Source organism: Pongo pygmaeus, chromosome 12 (assembly GCF_028885625.2).
Source record: "Pongo pygmaeus isolate AG05252 chromosome 12, NHGRI_mPonPyg2-v2.0_pri, whole genome shotgun sequence".
In the NCBI taxonomy this organism is placed as follows: domain Eukaryota; kingdom Metazoa; phylum Chordata; class Mammalia; order Primates; family Hominidae; genus Pongo; species Pongo pygmaeus.
Window position 1 is genome coordinate 46,959,784 of NC_072385.2, and position 23,370 is coordinate 46,983,153.

General features: G+C 44.1%; 1 protein-coding gene across 2 annotated transcripts in view; it reads left to right on the forward strand.

Moving 5' to 3' along the window:
• REEP1 (receptor accessory protein 1) overlaps positions 1-23,370 on the forward strand; it is a 125,226-nt gene that overhangs the window by 53,917 nt on the left and 47,939 nt on the right. For both annotated transcript variants that reach the window (XM_054472678.2, XM_054472671.2), the window contains exons 2-3: positions 3,775-3,847; positions 21,690-21,766. In XM_054472678.2, the coding sequence (XP_054328653.1) occupies positions 3,775-3,847; positions 21,690-21,766 (150 nt within the window). The remainder of the gene's footprint in view (positions 1-3,774; positions 3,848-21,689; positions 21,767-23,370) is intronic.

Below are 23,370 nucleotides of genomic sequence, written 5' to 3' on the forward strand. Positions count from 1 at the left end.
TGAGGTGCAAGCTCCGTTCAGAGGTTCAGAGATAACTGAGAGGAGTGTGTTAGTGCAGAGCCTCGTCTCTCTGGAGGATGGCACTCCAGCCTTCCATCTTCCCTCTGCTTGAGCCCAGCTTGAGCATTAAAGGAGCTTTAGACCCTCTTATTTTACCACATTTTTTCTGACTTCGTAGAAAGTTATGTGAGTCTAGCAAGTGGGCTGAGTTCCTTGGAGACAGATTGAAATTGCTTGTTACTCAACAGACATGTCAAGTACCCACTTAAAGGGGGAAGTGCTGTGCCAGGGACGAGGGACCCTCCTGATTGCCCAGGACTATATGATCTGACTAGGGAGACAGGCTCAGCCAGCACAGGCAGCCCCGGGAGAAGGCAGGCTCTGTTGTCAGGCTGCCTGGGTTCAGATCCCAGCTGTGCACCTGGCTGATGTGTCTCCTTGGGTAAGTGAGTAATGATGCTAAGCCTCAGTGTCCCAGTCTGTAAAATGGGGTAGTAAGAATTCTTTTTCCCTATGTATTTGAGAGGATTAATTGAAAGAGTGAGTACAGCTTGTAGAACAGTGCCTGGCATTAGTGAACACTCAATGATATAATAATATTATTTTAAATGTTTTGTTATTGCTGCTACTACATAAGACCTGTCACAGGCTTAAATAGTATCAAGAAAACTGAGGGGGCAGTAACCAAAGGCTTCACAGAAGAAGTGGCATTTCTGAGATGGGTCTTAAAGGATTAGTGGCACTTTATCAGGAAAAACAAAAGAGTTGTGGGATTGGGGAAGATCCTGTGCTAACGTTCAGACAGAAGAAAGAGCAGCCAGAAAGTCACAGATTGCAAGTGAATGTGGCTTAATCAGGGGACAGCTGCTGGCTCTGTGAACCTGAGGCTGAGGGAGGGGTGGGAAGCAAGGCCAGTGAGGCCGGTGGAGAAGGGCCGTGTGGGGGTACTTGGTCTGAAGGAGCAGAAGTACCAAGTCCTTTTGGCTTGAGCCTGCTTCCTTCGTTATTTCTTACTTCCAAAATAGGTTAAGAAGAACTGACCATTTTCATCCCATTTCCCCTTCCCCAGGGCAGTGAGATGCTAAGTGTTACTGAGCTTTTAGAAACTGAAAAGCAAACTCGTGTGTAGGGACCTTGTGCTGTAACACAGGAGCCAGGCGGAGGATGCTGGCAACCAGCTCACTCCAGAAGAGTCCAGCTGACCTAGCACAGGCCTTCCTGTCTTTCCTTCCCTGCTCTGTGACCATTCAGAGGGTGTCACGACCCACTGGGGTTCACGGGGATCCCATCAATCAGCCCCTGGGTAGCGCTGTACTTCCCACATGTCTCTCCTCTGCTGCTCACATGCTGTCCCAGGGCAGGGGCTCCAGACAGTTCCATCCTGGCAGACATGGGTAATTACCATGGCACCTGTGCCGAGGAGTGGTGTATTTATTTCCCCCCAGTCCATGGCGTTGTGCCCGAGGCTTTGCTGAATCAGCCTGGTGCTGTCTGGCGTCCACCTCGCTACCGAGACCTCAGTCCCAAGGTCACGAGCGTTCCCTGGATGGTGCTGGCTTTGGCTTCCCCATTCTGATACTTCACACAGTGAACACGTACTTACTGAGCCCTTCCTGCTGTGCAGGGCACAGGGGTGTGTTATGAATGAGGGTCGCCATCTCTGGCTTTGTGGAACACACAGTCTTGTGGGAGAGACGCAAGTGGATACAGTGGACAAGAGCTAAGAAAGGGGCAGGTACAGGAGCTAAAAAGGGAGAGGAGCCCAATCTTCAGGGGGGTGACCAGGTCAGGAAAGGCCTCCCTGAGGAAGTGAGGCTCCTGGATACCTGAGAATGCTTAGGAGGGGGCAGGCAAGGAGGCAGTGTGGAGGAGTGTGGGGACTTTCCTCACCAAGGGGGCGATGACCAAACCCAGCGGGCTTCCCCAGCCACCTCCCCCTTGGCCTGACTGCTGTCTTTGGCACTACCCTCTCTTCAATGTTTCCCCCTCACCCCCAGGCCTACTTTTTCCCCTTCCTCCCACTACTCTGTCATCCCCCCAGTGGCTCATCCTGCTCTTCACACAGGTCATTTCAGCATTCCTGGAGGGTGGGCGGCTCCCCAAGGTAGTGCAAGGTGGTCACAAGAAGCCAGGCTTGGAGGAGGCTGGCCTGGCTGGGCTCCAGCGCCTGCCTTACCCTTCACTGGTCATGAGGCCTTAGACAAGTAAGTGACTGGCTGCTCCGTGCATTGGAGTCCTGTCTGTAAAAGGAGTTCCCTTGGACAAGGCGGTCTAAGTGGGATAAAGCTCTAAAGCACTTCGCACAAGGTCTGTGTGAGTCAAGAGTTAACAGCCCTCTCCCTTTCAGTGCCAGAAATGGACTTGGTTCAGTTAACTTTGTTTTCCCTGGAAACCTGATGATTGTGGAATATCAGGGTGTTCCCTGGCAACAGTGCTCATGGTAAAGCTGACCCCTGTTTGGTAAATTGCTTCTGGACTAGGAGTTCTCTGTACAGACTCTCAATACCCAGTGAACCACGGCTTTGAGTTTCTTCAGTGTGGTATCTTCCGTAAGTAGGCTAGCTCTTTGCAGGGACTCTGAAAGCTCCATCTGTGGGGTTGTCACAGGAGATGTCAGCTCATATAGTGCCTGGGCCAGGCCCACTCCTGCATCCAGTCAGCTTGGCCCTGAGTTGGCACCTGAGGTGACCTCATCTGTCAGGTGAAAAGATTGAACCTCCAGCTCAATTCATTTATTTACAAATATCTGTTGAAGGCCTACTATGGGGTAGGTTCTGGGAACACAGTGTTGAGCAAAACAGATCCATTCTCTGCCCTCAAGGCACTTACAGTGCTGTGGAAAGAGGGCTGTCAATCAAAGCATCACACAAACAACAATAAAAGAACACCCTGATAATAGGTACATTGTGCTTTGAGTGTAGTGGGGAGGTTTGAGCTAGTTAGGGAGGCCAGGGAAGAAGTCATACTGGAGCTGGGATATGATGGATGAACAGGCATTAACCAGACAAAGAAGGGGGAAGGAAGACTCCAGAAGGAGAGAACAGCACAGGCAAAGGCTTTCTGGGTGGGGGCTAGTGCATGGTAGAGAGAATGAGGGCAGGTGGAGCTCTACCGTGCAGGTCCTGAGAGGCAGGGCTGAGCACGAGATCATTTAATGACCCAACGCAGCCCTGAGCATAGATCAGTGAGAGCTGCTGCCCAGTGTCACATTGTTGGTATTTTTGCTTCTTCATCTTAAGAGCGATGAGAAACAGGCTAATGCAAGATGGGGATGTATTGGTGGGAGGAGGGCTTGGCCTGATTGGATTTACAATATGAAATGTGAAGAGTTTATTCTAGCTGCAGGATGCTGAGATCAAGTCCAAGGGGAGTGAAATTTGAGGGGAAAGGTTTTGATGGAGAAAGAAGCCTGAGGTGTTTGCAGGCTTAATAGAGCTTTAGAGGGGGGTTAGCAGCAGGAGAGGAAAGGCAGCCTTTAACTTCAGGGGTCTTGGTGCCTTCACATCCCCATTTTTGGCTTCCATGACCCCTAACCACCCTTCCATGTTGCCAAACCACAGGTTGAAGGAAGGTGGGTGTGGGCTTTAACAGAAGATAGAGGTGCCCAAGGATGCCCCAGTCACGAGCAGAACGCCTTCAGGGCATTCATAAAAATAAATCAAGCCCCACAGCAGCACTTTCTGTAGAGAGCTGCTCTTGGCATTGAAGACAGACATTTTCCATTAAATAAGATAAATGAAAAATCATATTTCTCTTTGTCTCTCTTCCCTCCAGGCTTATATTTGGCACCCTTTACCCTGCGTATTATTCCTACAAGGCTGTGAAATCAAAGGACATTAAGGAATATGTAAGTAGCACTGTGTATTTTGGAGGGGGTTGGCTGGAGTGAGGTCGGGCGTGAAATGTTGGGGGAAGGGGATGCCCTCCTTGCTATGGGCACTGGAAGCAGGAAAAAGGAGTCCCTTCATCACAGTTCTCATGAGACATCTCAGGAGTCCTCTTTTCTGTCTAGACCTTCCCCTGCCCAGACCTAGAGCGTTGAGGTGAGAAAAGCAGGGAGGTACGGCAAGAGGCTGTGGCATCTGGAATTGGAGGTTTCTCAGCTCTGCCACAAGCCACAGGTGACTTCACCTTTCTCAGCCTTGATTTATTTGTCTGGAAAACACTCTGTAGACCTTAAAGCACTGTGATAGAGAAACAGTCTAGCATCGCGGGCAGGAGCACGGGTGCTAGAGTCTGGCAGACCTGGGTTTGGTTCCTGGTTCTGCAGCTCTGTGCCCATTCCATTTCTTTCATTCCAACTCCACAATTCAGGCTCTGTTGCTCTGTAACCTTTTGAAGGCAGAGGATTTTTGTCATCCTATATCTGTTTTCATTGTTTTGTTTTTTGGTTTTTTTTTTTTTTTGAGCCGGAGTCTCACTCTGTCACCCAGGCTGGAGAGCAGTGGCGCAATCTCAGCTCACTGCAACCTCCGCCTCCCAGGTTCAAGAGATTCTCCAGCCTCAGCCTCCCGAGTAGCTTGGATTACTGGTGTGTGCCACCACGCCCAGCTAATTTTTGTGTTTTTAGTAGAGACGGGGTTTTGTCATGTTGGCCAGGCTGGTCTCGAACTCCTGACCTCATGATCTGCCTGCCTTGGCCTCCTAAAATGCTGGGATTGTAGGTGTGAGCCACGGTGCCCGGCCCCTATATCTGTTTTCTGTAGCACATTGCAGAAGGTGAGCACATAGGAAGGAGATCTGGGAGGACTTACTGGTCAGAGGATAATATCAATTACTGTTGGATGATCTGGGTGCCCTCGTCACCAGCCCTGAATGTGTCGGGCACCTTCAGGCAGGAGAACCATTAGACCACAGCTGACTGAGAAAGACCTGCTGGGTGGGTGGTAAGGGAAGGGTGTCCTTCCCCACATAGGACACAAACTCAAAATGCAAAAGGTGTGGATTTTGGCATCAGAAGACCGAGGTCGGTCAATTCCTGGCTCTGACATTTGAATGATGCAGTGCTGGGTAAGGAACTTAAACTTCTGAGAGCCTAAGTGTCCTCATCTGAACAGTGGGGTGGGTAATAGCCATGCCTTTGCCTCTTTTACTCAGATGTCTCTTGGCAGGTTTGGCATAGGTAAAGAAACAATTCAAAGTGGGCTTAGAAAGAGTATTTTCTTTCTCAGATTTCCCAAGAAGTCTTTATGATGAAACCAACCATCTCCATATCAACTGCAACCAGAACTCACCCCCCACCCCACCCCACAATCTCCCACTTTCCCAGAACAACTTGCCTGGGCTTGCACCTTGCTGTTTGTAAGCAGGGAGTTCCAGAGGAGGAGCGATTTTTCTTCTGGAGACCGGGTCTGTGGTATATGTGAGGGAATCTCAGAATGCACGCTATAAATAGCTGTTAAATTGCAAGCACAGAACCTCTTGATTCTCAATTGACTTGGCACAGGGCAAAGCATTAGGCAGCCTCTTCTAGCCCTCCCTCTCCGAACCCTTTCCCGCATGCAAACTGTGCCAGAGAAGGAGGCCTTACCAGGATCACTGTGGTATAAGGTCTAATCCTTCACTTTGCAGGGGCAAAAACAACTCTGTCAGCTCTTCTGAGAGAGATCAAACCCTGGTAAATTGTTTTGCTCTGACTAAACTCACAAAAGCCTGGTTTATGACTAGAATGGCAATTCATTAATTTAGAGTGAAAACCATAATTGATGAGCAGAGCAGCTGTTTGTGTTGGCTGCTGAGCACACGCTTTTCCCAGTAGGGAACATGCAAGAGTTAAGATTAGGTTTCCTGGTAAAAAAGGAATCTGAAGAAACAAGCCGAGTAGTATCAGGAGGGAACTGCCTTTCTCTGCACTCACACTCCTGTGTTTCCTTCCTGCAGTCCTTTTGACTAATGGGCCCATTTTGTTGAAGAGAGAAACCTGCGAGTTTCCTTAACACACCCACACCCACACCCCACCCAGTTGGTGACCATGTCCCTTCATCCGTATCTCCTGAATAATCTTCCAAACCAGGTCTGTCTTCCTTCTCTGCTGCCACTCTCAGAAATGAGATTCTCACTATTTTCCCTAGAAGGTGGCAATAGCCTCCTATATTAGTTTTTTATTGTCACCATTACAAATTACCGTGAGCTTAGTGGCTTAAAACACCTTGTACTATTTTATAATTCTGAAGGTCAGAAGTCCAATGAGTCCCACTAGGTTAAAATCAAGCAAGGCTGTGCTCCGCTTGGTGGCTCCGGGGTAGAGGCTGTGTCCTTGCCTTTTCCAGTTCCTAGAGGCCATTCCTGCATTCTTAGGCTTGTGCCCCTTTCTCCTCCTCCTTCAGAGCCTGCAACATTGCATCTCTCTGGCTGTTCTTCCATAACCACATCTCCCTCAGGCTCACTGGGAAAGGTTCTCCACTTTAAGGATTCGTGTGATTACATGGGGCCCACCTGGGTCATCCAGGCTACTCTTCCCATCTGAAGGTCCTTAACTTAATAATGCTACACAGTCCCATTTGCCATATGGGGATTAAGACATGGACATCTTTGGGAGCCGTTGTTGTACCTATCACACCTCCTAACTGGTTCTCCTGCCTCCTGTCCCTCCTTTCCCCCTCTGTTGCCACATGACATCCAGTGCCATTTAAAAATGGAAGTCTATTTATTTCACTCCCCCTGGGTCATTTAATGGCTGCTTATCACCTGCAAGATCAAGCACAAACTTCATTACACAGCATTTAACACCCTTCTCGATCTTGCTCCTCCCCACTTCCCAGTCGCTTCTCTACACATCTTCAGTGCTGTGATCTCAACACCCAAGGTGTGGTTGGTGGCCAGCATTATCCACATCACTTGGGAACTTGCTTGAATTGAAGACTCAGGCTTGTCTTTCTGTGGAAGGCACAGAAACGGTTATCATGAAGGAATTTTTGACTCTCATTCCCCTAGAAGTAGGAGGCATGGCATGCCATGTAGGGCCACACAGGGGAACCACCAGGGCTGGTCAGGAAGCAGAGGGAGCTCTCCTAAATAAAAATGGGCATTTTTCACAGGATCTCCAATTTAGAAACATTGCTCAGGACATTTACAGCTGCTTATGTCTTTCCAACCAAACTTACTGTACCTGGATTCAAGGTTTTGGGATGAAAACTTAAACAGAAAGGAACTTACGGGAATTTGTAGAATTAACTAGGTAGCAAGAGAAAGATACCCAGGAACTGGGGAGGATCCAAGGAGGCTGGGTGGTGCTGACGGCCCAGCTCACGCCGTCGTAGGAAAGGGCGTGATTAGGAAGCCTCTGCCAAAGTCACATCTTAGACACTGGCTGCTTGTGCTTTCGAGGCATCCCCTGACAGTGCAGAGTCCTGGATAGGGGCCCAAATAACAGGACTTTCCTCCCACAAAGATGCTCATGTTGGGAGATGTCTCCCAATTTAGAAGGCTTTGGATGCTGAGTAGTCATGGAAAAAAAATAACCAATACAGCTGCCTCTTAGGCTACCCCAAAACTACATCCACATCCATTCCTTTACCCATATTTTGGCTTAAAAACATGCTTCCAACAAGAATTCTATACAACTCACTCACTTGTCAAATCCAGATTCCGTAAGTTGCTGAGTCCAGCTCCAGGCCCAGTATCCCTGGGCAAAGTCCTCTCCTCTGGTTCTGACAAGACCCAACCTTAATATTCAGCATTCTGAACACTGAATTGTTAAGTGAACTGTCACCAATGCAGCTCACATACTATTTTAGTGGGGAGAGAAAGAATTAAAATATAATTAAAATATTAAAATCTATACTTAACACAGAAAGGAGGAAAATATGGATAGAAGATACAGTCCATATTCATGCAACTGGTCATGAGTTCATAGCTGTATTTGTGTCTTTTGTTAAAAGAAAAAAGTTTTTAGAGGGTGGAATCATGACTTTTGTATGAATATAAAATGAACACATGTTGAAGATTTTGCTTAACTCATGAACTAATGAGGGAACCAGTAAGGTGTTCAAAGGAGACCCCAAATAACAGACATATGTAGGCAATCAGAAATGTTGAAATGGATTTGTTAATAAATATTAAACTGATTACTTGGAGGGTGGGATGGGGAGATCAGTTGTATCTCTGCTGGACAAAATTTATTTGCACCTCTGTGGGTGAAACTATATGCATTGCAATCAGTTTTAACTTATAAAGTTGTAAAATAGCTCAAAGACATTGAAAAGCAGGACCCCTGCGGAATCAAGATAATTCAGAAGGACATGCTGGACACCTAGCATTCCACAGGACACCCATTCTGAAGTCTTTCTCAGGTTTTCCTGAGGCTTTCCTCTTCCGCCATCCAATTCATGCTCCCGTTGCCTTCAGCTAGAGCTTTAGTGGGATTGGTTCCTCATCCTGTGATGGGGCCCAAATCTTCATTCCTGAGGAATCTGAGGTCTTGGCAGTTTTGCCTCTGTAGGGCTGTAGTAATGACCCATTGACTTTTTTTTTTTTTTTTTGATACAGAGTCTCACTCTGTCACCCAGGCTGGAGTGCAGTGGCACGATCTCAGCTCACTGCAACCTCTGCCTCCCGGGTTCAAGTGATTCTCCTGCCTCAGCCTCCCGAGTAGCAGGAATTACAGGCGTGCACCACCATGCCTGGCTAATTTTTGCATTTTTGTAGAGATGGGGGTTTCACCATGTTGGCTAGGCTAGTCTTGCACTCCTGACCTCAGGCAATCCACCCACCTTGGCCTGCCAAAGTGCTGGGATTACAGGTGTGAGCCACCATGCCAGCCAACCCATTGACTTTTACCCTTGAACAAGACAGTACTAGGAGGCCCCCCAAGGCTGTTTGACTTCCATCTGCTCTTCTTTCTGCCTCATTGTGTAGCAGCAGTCCTGGTTCCCCTTGATAATTAGGATCAGCTACCCCCTCAAAGCCCATAAGCCCCTTTATCATCTATTTCCTACTGGTGTGAGTATCGTGAAGCCACCAGGAGACAATGTAAGTCTCTGCTTCCACTTCACTGAAACCATTTTGTATCCCCTGTTGGAAGCATCCATCCCTCAAGTACTAAAATCATTAAGAAGCAGAGATCAGAGGTCTGGGGATGAGAAGCAAAAATATTGTGAGTGCGTTAGAGCAGTGATTCTCAAACTTTAACATGCATATGAATGAACAGGGGATCTCCTTAAAAGTGGATTATGATCCAGTAGGTCTGGGATGGGGTCTGAGATTCTGCATTTCTAACAAGCTCCCAGATGATGCCAATAGTGCGGGTCCACGGACTTCACTTTGATTGCAAGGAGCTGGCATCAGGCTTAATCATAGATTAAGGAACCCTCATTTCCTCGGTTCCTGCACCTTTAGATTCTGGCTAAGTAGCACCATCATATGTTGGTCAGTGGTTCAGAGGAGAAACTGCACCCTCCAGGACTGCACACCAATTTCATAAAATGCTGACTCCCACCTTGTTTGCTTTCGGAACCCTCCAATGCCAGGTAGCACTGTATAAGGCCAGCCACCACAGGGCATTGGGTACATAAGATCAGTGACTCCCCAAAGCATCAGCCTATTGCCTTATTTCTTTTGCTATAAAGGAGGGTCCTTGATGAGAAGCAGTATTGTATGGGATGCATTAAAAGGAAAAGGATAATCCCTGATTCCACAGCTTGCTGTGTGGCTGCCAGAAGCAGAGCAGTAGGAAAAGCAAGTCCACATGCAGAAAAAATGAATATTCCAGAAAAGACCCTATGTCGCCCACTCCATGAGGGAAGGGGCCTGGTGGAATAAACCTGCTTCCAGAAGGCTGGCTGGTGCCTTGTGATATGGGATCACCCTGGAGATGCTTGGTCATTGCTGCTGGCAACATGGTCTCTGAGCAGTGGTTGTGGCCAGGTCAGCCTTGGTGAGAGGAATTCCACATTGCTGAGCCCGTAGGCTTCCTCTGTCACTTCCGCTTGGCTGCTTGGTACATGAGCCCATTGAACATGCACTGTCAAGCCTGAGGAAAGAGGCTGGCCGACATCCACAGACCTGGTCATCCCATGCACTCGGTCACTAGGAGCCTCCTCTGCTGTGGGACCTGTTGGTGAGCATAAGCGTTGGGCCACCAATATATTCATTCTCTGGGCCCATTCACCTCATTCCCAGACCACCTCAACAGGAGTCTCTCAGCCTCACTTCTTCCAAGAACCTCATCCTCTAGACAGAGCCTTAGCTGGTGTTTGAAAACGTGCCCCGGATTTGTTTTACTCAGGGATGGAAAGACACAAAGATGTGGAAATGACTGTCATGAAGGAAGAAGTCTAGAAATAGGAGGGACACGTGCTTTGTAGGGCCACATGGGGAAGCACCAGGCTGGTCGGGAGGCTGACAGAGAGTGGGAAACGTGGGCAGTGGCCTTCGTTGTGGTTTCTGTGAGAAAGGTAAGGCAAGGTAGGGTAAACAGATTTCAGATTGGCTAGGTGGAATCATTTCATCAGGCTCCAAGGTGTGGGCGCTGCCTCTAGTTGTCTGGGACCTGGCTCTGGGGTGGTTATGGTTGGGGAATATTGCTCAACCTGTGGGAGCTCCATAAAGGAAGTAATTTAGAGTATAGGCTCTGGATTGGTTAGTTTGCATATGAAAGGTGTGCTGGGGCAAGGCTAGTCCTGGAAGGGCAGTCTCTCTGTAATCAGTGAGGCCCCAGATGCCAGAGCGTCAAAAATAGAGAAAATAAGAAAATGGAGTTCATATACCCGGTGACAGTGCGTGAACATTAACTTAGAGCATTTCTCCCTCCAGGCTAAGTGCCCTGCTCAGAGTCCTGCCTGCAGGAGAATTTCAATTTCCCGCTCTCCCAGGGTCACCCCTGACTGTATAGCCATCCACGGTGAGCTCATACTAGCAGATGGTGCAGAGTCATCTGTAAAGCAGGCTTGAATTTTTTCTTTCTGTCATATGGCACAGGGAATTCCCTGTGAGGCTGAAGCACAGGGCCCAGATGCAAGAGGGGTGTGAAAGGCTTGAGAAATTGAATGTGCCTGGTTAGAGGAGAGTCCAAAGGTGAGGTGACACTAAAGAAGTAGCTAAGCCTGCTCCTCTGCAGCCCATAGGGAGGCCTTTGGCAGGCTGCCAGGAGCTCTGGCAGTGGGTAGAATGGACCACGGAATTTCAGCCAGCTGCTGTGGCTCATGGAAAGTCTCCAGGCCGCTTCCTACCCTGAGCTCTGGAGCTTCTTGCTGTGGCTGAGGGTCACAGCATCTTTCCCATCTCTTCACTCCTAGATCCTGCTCCTGACCAGTTTAGAGAGACTCCCCAGTCATACTGTCAACGTTCCATTTGTCCAGGAGAGTTACTCCTGAATATTACCTCTCAAATTGGCCATAGCTCCTTCTCTCTATTCTGACTGAAGGCCCACCCAGGCTCCTCATCCCTATCTTGCAGGGAGGTTTGGATGGAATCTTTCAAATGTGAAAAATTATATTTCAAACCTTGGGGGAAATAACTGTCATTTGATTTCCGTGAGGAATGATGGGGAAGACCATTTCCTGGTAATTTTAGATGGATATGGTTTCCATCTCTGAGTCACCAGTGTTCCGTTGACCTTGTTAGCCTCAATGAGTCATTCTCAGATCCTTCCTTCTGCATGAAAGTATTTCAAAGGAGTGCATCAAGGGAACTTCTTCAGGAGAATGCATTAAGTCCCCTCTCTGCCATGGCTGCAGCATCTCTGTCCATAGCCTCAACCTCCTTCCTGAGTTTTGGTCTTGCCTTTCTAGGAATCTGTTGGGCATTCTTCTTGGCTGCCCTGAGCCACATAAAGCTCAAACTCTTCTGCATAAATTGGCTCTTTCTTTACTTTCTTGTTGGTGCAAGTGGCCCCATAATTATCAGTCACTGATGCCCTGACTTCAACAGTTGCCTTTCTTCCCATGTTTATGCAGTCATCTACTCAGTAGGCACTCATAGGGAGCATCTGTTGCCTCACAAGTTGTCTAATTCTGTCTTTTCTTCTCAAAAAGCCATCTAGACAGTATTTCTCAAAGTATACTCCTTCTTAACCTTTTGAAACCATTCTTTCTGTCCCATTCACAGTGCTAGCATTCTAATCTGGTCATTTGAAACATACTCATTCAGTACCTATTATATGTCAGGAACTGTTTTGGGTACTAGAGATATAATGATGTGTAAGAAGAACTGGTCTCCACCCTCAGGGAGCTTACAATGTATTAGGAAAAGCAGGGGAATAAACAGGTACTTTCAAAGCAGTGTGATAAATGTTATGACAGGAAATGTGTGTGATACTATAGAGAAAGGCAAGGAGAGGGTATTTACCCAAACTTCGGGTAAGTCCTAGAGGAGGTCACGTTTTTGCTGAGATCTGAGGGCTGAAATCAGAGGCAAAAAAAGATGCTCTGTTGAGAATTGAAAGACTCATATGGTTGGAGTGGAAAATGTGAATGGGTAGGGGGGTGTGGATGAGCTTTTGATGAAAATAATTAGGGGCCAGTTTGCGGGTGTGGTGGATCATGCCTGTAATCCCAGCACTTTGGGAGACTGAGGCAGGTAGATTGCTTGAGCTCAAGAGTTCAAGGCCAGCCTGGGCAACATGGTGAGACCCTGTCTCTACAAAAAATACAAAAAAACTAGCCAGCCTTGGTGGCATGCACCTATAGTCCCAGCTCAAGACGCTGAGTGGGAGAATCACTTGAGCCCAGCAGGTCAAGACTGCAGTGAGCTGTGTTTGCACCACAGCACTTCAGCCTGGATGACAGAGCGAGACCCTGTCCCCCTCAAAAAAAAAGGTAGGGGCCAGTTCATGCTAGGCCTCATAAGCCAATGTAAGGAATTTGGGCTTTATCTTAACAACAGTAAGGAACTATTGAAGGCTTTAAACTAGGAAAGAAAGTCACCCACTTTAGGTTTAAGATTTTTTTTTTTTTTTTTTTTTTTTTTGAGACAGGGTCTTGTTCTGTTGCCAAGGCTGGAGTACAGTGGTATAATCACAGAGCTGTGATTATACACAGCACTGCAGCCTTGACCTCCCCAAGTTCAGGTGATCCTCCTGCCTTAGCCACCCTGGTAGCTGTGACTACAGGTGTGCATCACCATGCCCAGCTAATTTTTGTGTTTTTTTATAGAGACAGGGTTTCACCACGTTGCCCAGGCTGGTCTCAAACTCCTGGGCTCAAGTGATCCACCTACCTCAGCCTCCCAAAGTGCGGGGATTACTGGCATGAGCCACCATGCCTGGCCTTAAGAAAATCATTTTGGCTGGAATTTGGAGGATGGATTGTGAAGGGGACAGAGGTGTAAAGACCAGCATAAAGTTGTAACTATTCTAAACAGGAGATGGTGGTGGTCTGAGGTAAGGAGATGGCAGAGGAGAATGGAGAAAATAAGATAGGTTCAAGAAAAAAACAAGAGGGTGGAAGTGACAGAACTTGGGGATTGGTTACCTGTGTTAGGTGAGGAATGTACAGTTTTCCCTAGGGACAGTGTCTAGTCTAGAGTTAGAAGCAGATGTCTAGAACAGAGCTCTAGGGAGGAAATGAAGACACTGAGAAGAAGTGGCAAGAAAAGCAAGTGGGAAACCAGGACAATTGTAGTGTTGGGAGAGCTTTTCAGTATGTGATTGTTTCACTACCAGCCGAAAAGTCAAGCAAGTCAAGTAAAAACTGAAAAGAGGTTTCTTACACTTCCTTGAAGTATGTTACAAAGTGGAGGCCCCAGTGAAAGCAATTTTGATGTAATGGATGCACTGCAGTGAGCAAGTGAGGAATGAGAAAGTAGATCTTGCAAGTATAGATGACTCACTGGAGAATTTGTAGCTAAGGGTTGCATCAAGGAAAGGGATTTAAAAAATTTTCTGAGATGGAGTTTCACTCTCGTTGCCCAGGCTGGAGTGCAGTGGCGCGATCTTGGCTCACTGCAACCTCCACTTCCCGGATTCAAGCAATTCTCCTGCCTCAGCCTCCTGAGTAGCTAGGATTACAAGTGCATACACCACACCTGGCTATTTTTTGTATTTTTAGTAGACACGGAGTTTCACCATATTGGTCAGGCTAGTCTCAAACTCCTGACCTCAGGTGATCTGCCCACCCCGGCCTCCCAAAGTGCTGGCATTACAGGTGTGACCCACCACACCTGGCCAAGGAAAGGGATTTTTAAAATTGTTATCATTGTCCTTTTGCTCTAATTGAAGACCCAAAACATGAATTGACTACTAAAAAGAGAAAGCCTATAGAGAAGGAATTCAGGCTCCTCACAATGTGTCTGGATACTGATGTTGAGAATTCCCAGATCCTGAGCCCCAGCAGGCTATAGACTTTACCGTTGGACAAAACCTCATTTGCCCCCTGCTGAGGAGTCAGTCCTGCTACAGACAACCTGGCAGTGTGCAGTGTCTCAGACAGTAGTTATTTGATGGACTAAACCTACCTTGTTTTTCTGATAGAGAAGATCTGTAAGTAATCCATTGAGAAACATGTTTTAGAGTCACAAAGACAACAGGGATTCACCAGAACAGCTTTCATTTTTTGAAAGATATTTTTGCTGAGTATAGAATTCTAGGTTGACATTTTTTTCCTTTTAGCACTTTAAAGATGTTATTCCATTTTCTCTGATAGTCATTTTTTCCAATGAAAAGTCAGCTATCATTCTTATTCTCATTCTCTTGTGTGTAATGTATCTTTCCATCCTCTCTGCTTTGAAGATTTTCTATATGGTAATGATTTTTCTTTTTTTCTCTTCTTTTCTTTCTTTCTTTTTTTTTTAAGCAGTTTTACTATGACTTGCCTAGGTATGGTTTTCTTTTTCTTTGTATTTATCTTGCTTGGGATTAACTGAGCTTCCTGGTTCTTTGGATTTGTTGGTTTGTTGGTTGGTTTGTTTGAGACAGAATCTTGCTCTGTTGCCCAGGCTGGAGTGCAGTGGCATGATCTCAGCTCACTGCAACCTTTGCCTCCTGAGTTCAAGCAATTCTTGTGCCTCAGCCTCCCAAGTAACTGGGACTACAGGCACTCACCACCATGCCCAGCTAATTATTATATTTTTAGTAGGGACAGGGTTTCGCCAAGTTGCCCAGGCTGGTCTAGAACTCCTGGCCTCAAGTGATCCACCTGCCTCAGCCTCCCCAAGTGTTCCCATCACATCTGATCAGGGTTTGTTATTTTTTTAATCAAATTTTAGAACTTTGTAGCCAGTATGCTTCAAGTGATTTTTTTGGTCTCCATTCTCATGTTTCTTTCCTTCTGGAATTCCTATTACATGTATGTTAGACTGCCTGATGCAGTCCAACAGATATTGAGCCTCTCAGTGTTGTTTTCCAATCTAGGCTTTAGTCTGCATGGCTTTAGTCTGGATTTGTCTTCAAATACACAGATCTTTTCTTTTGTTGTATCCAATACGCTGTTAATTCTGTCATACTGTTTCATTTCAGATATTGTGCTTTTGAATTCTAGGATATCATTTGTTTCTTTTTTAAGAGTTTCCTTCTTTCTCTTGAAATCCCCCATCTCTCCACTCATTGTATTCACATTTTCTTTTAGATTATTTAATATATTTATACTTTTTAAAGAAAAATATGGCTGGGCACGGTGTCTCGCACCTGTAATCCCAGCACTTTGGGAGGCCAAGTGGGTGGATCACCTGAGGTCAGCAGTTTGAGACCAGCCTGACCAACATGGAGAAACCCTGTCTCTACTAAAAATACAAAATTAGCCGGGTGTGGTGGCACATGCCTGTAGTCCCAGCTACTCGGGAGGCTGAGACAGGAGAATCACTTGAGCCTGGGAGGCGGAGGTTACGGAGAACTGAGATCATGCCATTGCACTCCAGGCAACAAGAGTGAAACTCCATCTCAACAAACAAACAAACAAACAAAAGAAAAATGATACTGAACACATCCTTTTCCTCCTAGGATAAGTATCTTGTTATGTGGTGACAAAACAAAAGTTTAGTTTTCATAATAAAAGTTTTGTTAATAAGTTGCTGTATATCTGTATATCTTCTTTGTGTAGTGTCTGCTCAGATCTTTTGCCCATTTTTTAATTGGGTTGTTTGTTTTCTTATTGTTGAGTTTTAAGGGTTCTTTGTATATGTTGAGTACAAGTCCTGTACCAGATACATATCTTGCAAAATATTTTCTCCCAATCTGTGGGAGAAAATTGAGTTGTTTTCTTATTGTTGAGTTTTAAGAGTTTTTTTGTATATTTTAAATATAAGTGCTTTATCAGATATGTGTTTTATAAATATTTTCTCCCAGTCTCCTTGTTCTCTAAATGTTACCTGTGCAGAGCGGAAGTTTTTAATTTTATAATTTTTTTTTTCCTGACCACCTATTACCATCATGTCCTGCACTAGTGTTTCAGGTTTATTTTTAAATCTCCTTTGCTGGGAGGAAGGGTCCATTCAGTTGGTTGGGAGCTTAGAATTTTATTTTTGGCTTACAATCCAGTATGTAGATGGTTTGCTGGTAGCCTAAGAATCAAAAGAGCAATGCAAAATTGATACTTTGGCTTTGTTAGAATTCCTCACCTCACAGGGACTTCAGACCTAACTGGACAAATTGTAATATTGTCAAACCAAGGTAAAATATTTAGGACATTTGTCACTGAATGCCATAAAGTGTTATACTCTAGGAGTTAGCTAATTTTGCAGATGAAATGGCAACAACAAATATAACTTAGACAATTTGGGGGACTAGTCGGATATTTTCCACAGTGGAGTTCAGCGTCAAAGGCAAAATTACAACAAATTTAGTTTAAATACCTCAGTTGGCTTTATTATGAGCCTAGAATTGGGCAACACTTCATTCTATAAAGTAGAACAAGTGTTCTAACAAGCTGAGCTGAAGGGATTGGCTTTATAAACAGAAGGGATGAAGAAAAAAGGTTTTGAATTTTAATGAAGTCCAACTTAATGATTTTTTTCTTTCATAGATCATACCATTGATGTTGTATCCAAAAACTCAGTGCCAAAGCCTGAGGTCTTTAGATTTTCTTATATGTTGTCTTCTAGAAGTTTTTTAGTCTTGTGTTTTGTATTTAGAACTATGATCCATTTTGAGTTAATTTTTGTGAAAGATGTAAGGTCAGTGCCTAGATCCATTTTTCATTGTTGTTATTGCATGTGAATGTCCAGTTTTCCCAGCATCATTTGTTAAAAAGACCATCTTTTCTGTACTGAATTGCTTTTGCTCCTTTGTCAAGGATCAAATCACTATACTTGCGTGGGTCCATTTCTGGGATCTGTGTTCTGTTCCATTGATCTATTTGTTTATTTTTTTACCAATTGCACATGGTCTTGATTATTTTAGCTTTACATTAAGTTTTGAAGTCTGATAGCTTTAGTCTTTCAATGTTGTTCTTCTTTGGTATTATATTAATTGTTCTGGTCTTTTACCTTTCCATATAAATTTTAGAATTGGTTTGTTGATATCCATAAGAAACTTGCTGGGATTGTGATTGAGGTTGCATTGAATCTATAGATCAAGTTGGGAAGAGCTGACATCTTGACAATATTGAGTTCTCCTATATATGAACATGAAATATTTCTCCATTTATTTAGATCTTTGATTTCTATCATTTTTATAGTTTTCTTTATATAGACTTTTTACATATCCTGTTTGATACATTTCTAAGTTATTCATTTTTAGATGGTACTAACATAAGTAGTATTTGTGTTTTAATTTCAAGTTCCAGTTATTACGTAGGAAAGCAGTGGACTTTTATATATTAACCTTGTATCCTGCAACCTTGCTATAATCATTTATTAATCCCAGGAGGATTTTTTTGGTGAGTTCCTTGGGATTTTCTACATAGACAGTTACACCATCTATGAAGAAAAATGGTTTTATCTCTTTCTTCCCAGTCTGTATATGTTTTCTGTTTCTTGTCTTATTGCATTATCTAGGACTTCCATTATGATATAGGAGTGATGGAAGAGAATATCTTTGCCCTTTTTCTGATCTTAGGAGGAAATCATCTATTTTCTCACCAGTAAGTCTAATGTTAGCTGTAGGGTTTTTTAAAAAATATGTTCTTTATCAAGTTGAGGAGCTTCCCTTCTATTTCTACTTTGCTAAGGTTTTTTTTTTTTTTAAGTCACAAATGAGTGTTGGATTTTTTTTCATTACTGATTTAGTTTCTTAAATAGACTATGGGCCCTTTGCACGTTTTTAACTGGGTTATGTACTCTTTTATTGTTGAGTTGTAAGAATTTTGTATATATTTAGATATAAGTACCTTATCAGATGAGTGATGTGCAAATATTTTCTACCATTTTGTGGGTTGTCTTTTTACTTTCTTGATGGTGTCCTTTGAAGCAAAAAAGTTTTTAATTTTGATGAAGTCTAATTTGTTTTCTTTTTGAGGTAGGATCTTGCTCTGTTGCCCTGGCTGAAGGGCAGTGACATGATCATAGCTTACTGCAGCCTTGAACTCCTGGGCTCAAGCCATCCTCCTGCCTCAGCCTCCCAAATAGCTAGCTAGGACTACAGGTGTGTGACACCATGCCTGGCTACTTTTTGAGTGTTTTAGTGGAGACAGTGTGTATTAGTCTGTTTTCACACTGCTATAAAGAACTTCCCTGAGACTGGGTAATTTATAAATGAGGTTTAATTGACTCACAGTTCTGCATGGCTAGGGAGGCCTCAGGAAACTTACAATCATGGTGGAAGGTGAAGGGGAAGCAGGCACCTTCTTCACAAGGTGGCAGGACAGAGAGAGACAGCAGAGGAAACTACCTGTTATAAAACCATCAGATCTTGTGAGAACTCACTCACCATCATGAGAACCACATGGGGCAAACCGTCCCCATGAACCAATCACCTCCCACCAGGTCCCTCCTCTGACGTGGGGATTAAAATTGGATTACAATTTGAGTAGAGATTTAAGTGGGGACACAGCCACACAGCCAAACCATATCATGGGGTCTCACTATGTTGCCCTGGCTGATCTCAAATTCCTGGCCTCAAGCAATTCTCTCATCTTGGCCTCCCAGTAAATTTTTTAGTTTGGTTGTTTTTTTTTTGTTTTTTTGTTTTTGTTTTTTTTTCCCGAGACAGAGTCTTGCTCTGTCACCCAGGCTGGAGTGCAATGGCCCATTCGCAGCTCACTGCAACCTCTTCCCCCCGGGTTCATGCCATTCTCCTACCTCAGCCTCCTGAGTAGCTGGGACTAAGGCTCCCACCACCATGCCCGGCTAATTTTTTGCATTTTTAGTGGAGACGGGGTTTCATCATATTAGCCAGGATGGTCTCGATCTCCTGACCTTGTGATCCATCTGCCTCGGCCTCCCAAAGTGCTGGGATTACAGGCGTGAGCCACCGTGCCCGGCCTTTTAGTTCGTTTTTTTTTGTGTGCTTTTAGTGGTATATCTAAGAAAGCATTGCCTGATCCAAGGTCAGAAATATTTAATTATATGTTTTTCTTGTAAGTGTTTTATAGTTTTAACTCTTACATTTAGGACTCTGATCCATTTGAAGTTTATTTTTGTATATGGTATGAAGTTGTTCAACTTTATTGTTTTACATGTGGATATCTAGTTAACTCAAAACATATTGATACCTTTTAAAGCCCTTGTCTGCTAATTCTAATATCGAAGTCATCTGTGGATCTGTTTCTATTGACCAATTTTTCTGCTAACCATGGATTATATTTTCCTATTCCCTCACATGTGTAGTATTTTATTGTATACAGAACCTTGTGTGTGATTCATTGTGGAAACCACAGATATTTTATACATTTTTCTTATTTTTTTCTGTTTATAGCTTTAGGGGGTACAAGTGCAGGTTTGTTACATGGATATATTACATAGTGATGAAGTCTGGGCTTTTAGTGTAACCATCACCCAAGTAGTCTAAATTGTACCCATTCGGTAGTTTCTCACCCCTCATCCCCTCCTACCTTCCCACCTTTTCAAGTCTCCAAAGTCTATTATTCCACTCTCTATGTCCATGTGTATACATTATTTAGCTCCTATTTATAAGTGAGAACATGCAGTATTTGACTTTCTGTTTCTGAGTTATTCTACTTATGATAATGGACTCCAGTTCCATCTATATTGCTGCAAAAGACATGATTTTTTATTATCGTTGAGTAGTATTCCATTGTGCATATATATATATGCACAATGGAATACTACTATATATATATATATGCACAATGGAATACTACTATATATATACATATATATATGTATATACACCCCATTTTCTTTATTTAGTCATCCATTGATAGACTTAGGTTATAGATTTTTTTTTGCCTTCTTGTGAAGAATGTTGAGTGTTGTTGTAGCAGGCAGTTAAATTCAGGCAGATCACCTTGGCCCTGTGGCAGCTAGATAAGTTTTGTTTGGGCAGGTATATTTAAATTTTGCTCTTAGTCATAGAGTTAATCTCTTAGTGTTAGGATGTAATTTTTATTGCTAAGATATGGTCTTCCAGGGGTTTCACTGGAAATTCCAAATGCTTACCAAACCCCTCTAACTTTACATGACTTGAATTCCAAATTTTGTTTCCCCAACAGTGGGCAGAAGCTAAATCTCTGCTCAACTCTGAGCTTTTCAGCTTTCCAGCTGTTTATATCTACATTTATATCTATATGTATTTATATCTATATTATTATACAGACTTCTTCGCTTGGAGTCTTACCTGCTTCTGTGCATTTCAGGGACCTGCCAAGTTTTTGAAGAGAATTTATATGTAGATTTTTGGGGCTGCGCCTTTATGGCTTCCCTAATTCTGAGATTTTTCTCTGTCCACTTCCGGCATCTCTGGCAGTCTCAGACTCCACTCTCCATTTCTTTGGACAAATAAGACTCTGGATTTGAGCTCGAGTTCTCTCTGCCCCATGATGTGCAGAATGAGGACTGTCCTCAGCCACGCTGACTTGTACTAACCTAGTGTGTTTCCCGTACTCCAAAGCTTAAATCCCTTCCAGTCTCTGTCTGCTTTTTATATTGCTCTCCAGTGCCTTCAAACAGTTGTTTTGAAATATTTTGTTTGGTGTTTATTATCATTATTAGTAGGAGCCTTGGTTCAATATAAGCTACCCCACTTTTGCCAGAAGCCAGAAGGAGTAGACTAAAGAATCTGGCCTTGATTCTGCAGGCTGGGATATTTTAAATGGGGTGATGGTCTGATGAGTTTATACTTTTGGGAGAATAGTACAGGGGTGGCTTGGTATTAGGATGGGTTCCTGAGGGGAAAGTCAGGAAACAAGGGAAGTAGGAGTAGTTCAAGAGAGAGGGGACAAAGGCCTTAGTTAGGGGAGAAAGGCAGTAGAAATTGAAAAGGATGGTCACATGGGAGAGATAAAAAGGAAGATCAGAATTCTTAGATTACTACCATGCCATCCCAGAGAGTGTGGCCCAGTTATACTTCATTCCAGGGTGTGTCTGTGTGGAGGCCTAGAGCATTTTCTCCCCTGATGTTAGTTCTGAAAAATGACCTGATTGAATCATGGGTCACTGTTGGTCTGCAGGTCTCCCTGGCTCACTTGAGGGCCATATGACCTTCAGCCTGAGTCAGTCGTGAAACAGCGCATTTGCTTCCAGCTTCAAGATCTGGAGCAGAACTGGACATAAGCTGGGGAAGGGTAGGGAGAAGGCTACAAATGCAGGCTGCACCACCTGGACGTGCCTCTGTATCTGCCGCCGGGGCCTGTTCTTCCTGGTGTTGGGCAGTGTTTTTCCTGGACCTTTTCTACCAGCTGTGTTGCTTTCTGTTTCAACAGGTCAAATGGATGATGTACTGGATTATATTTGCACTTTTCACCACAGCAGAGACATTCACAGACATCTTCCTTTGTTGGTAAGTACTCCAGGAGTTGGGATGTTTCTAAGGACGATTTTGCTTAGTGTCACTCAGGGGGAGGTGGGAAAGGGCTGAACCCAGCCTCAAACCTCACCTCAGGCCAGAGACGCAAGAGGAGGGATGTTAACTGGAGCATTTTCAATAGATTAGTCTACAAAGTTGTTCTTCAAGTAAATTTTATTGAATGACCTTATAAAGAGTAGTTATTGTTCTAAGCCCTGGGGATATAGTCATGGACAGGACAGATACACGTCCTCAATTAATGGAGTTGGTAAAGAAGCATTCATATGTTAAAAAAGAAAAAAAAGAAAGAAACAATGTACAAAAATGCACAGGAAAAACTGAGTTTCCATCTCGCTCAATTCATTGTCAACATAATCACTGCTCACAGTTGTGTATCCTCTTAAAAAACTAATATATGGCCTGGGCATGGTGGCTCATGCCTGTAATCCCAGCTCTTTGGGAGGCCGAGGCGGGTGGATCACCTGAGGTCAGGATTTTGAGACCAGCCTGGCTAACATGGCGAAACCCCATCTCTACTAAAAGAATACAAATAATTAGCCGGGCATGGTGGCACACACCTGTAGCCCCAGCTACTTGGGAGGCTGAGGAAGGAGATTCACTTGAACCCGGAAGGTGGAGGTTGCAGTGAGCCAAGATCGCATCATTGCACTCCAGCCTGGGTGACAGAGCAAGACTCTGTCTCAAAAAAAAAAAAAAAAAAAAAAGCTAATATATGTGTATGTGTGTATACACACATTTTACACACACTTCTTTTTTTAAAAAGGAGTATTATAGTATACATAAGAGTTCTCACTTTGCTTATTAAATTTATTTTGGAAATACTTTTATATGAGTATAAATACATCTTCCTATTTTTTAATGGCCACATAATATTTCATGATATAGATGGAGCATAATTTATTTAAGTCATCCCCTTTTGATGGGCATTTAAGTTGATACCCATTTTTTTCTTCTATAAGCAATGTAGCTATTTCTAGCAATGAAGCAATTAAAAAACAAGCTAGATCTTTGTATTGCTATATTGCGCCTTCTTAGGCGAAAGAAGCTGTAAATAATATATCAATTTCTGTTTGTATTTAAAGAGTTGAGTGTGTGCACATGTGAATGTGAATGTGTATTAAAAGTAGTGTGGAAAATGCAGTTAACGAGGGTTATTTCTACGACTTGGGATCATGGGGTTGGTTTTGCATTTGCTGTGTTGTACGAATGTTTTAACCATGGTGAAGTGTCATCAGAGAAAGTAATAAAGATATTTCCACTTTGGAGAAAACAGGTTCTTACCCAAAAAGGATCAGTATGAAATTACCCTCTGGGATGTCCTAGGCCAAGGAATAGACCTGAATAGCACTCTCTGAATCCTATTTTGAGTCAATGGCCTTAATTATCTTAGTATGTACTTTTCCCCACAACATAGCTTTCACCTCCACTGAGAGAAGTAGACGTCCCAGCCATTGTAGCCTCAAGCTGTAGTGAAGAAGTCTGGATTTCCTTATTCAATATGCGTGTGCCTTCGTGCCCTGCACTGTGCGCAGATAATGCGGCCGACTCTGGATGGAGCTGAGTCTCCTTAGGTGGAG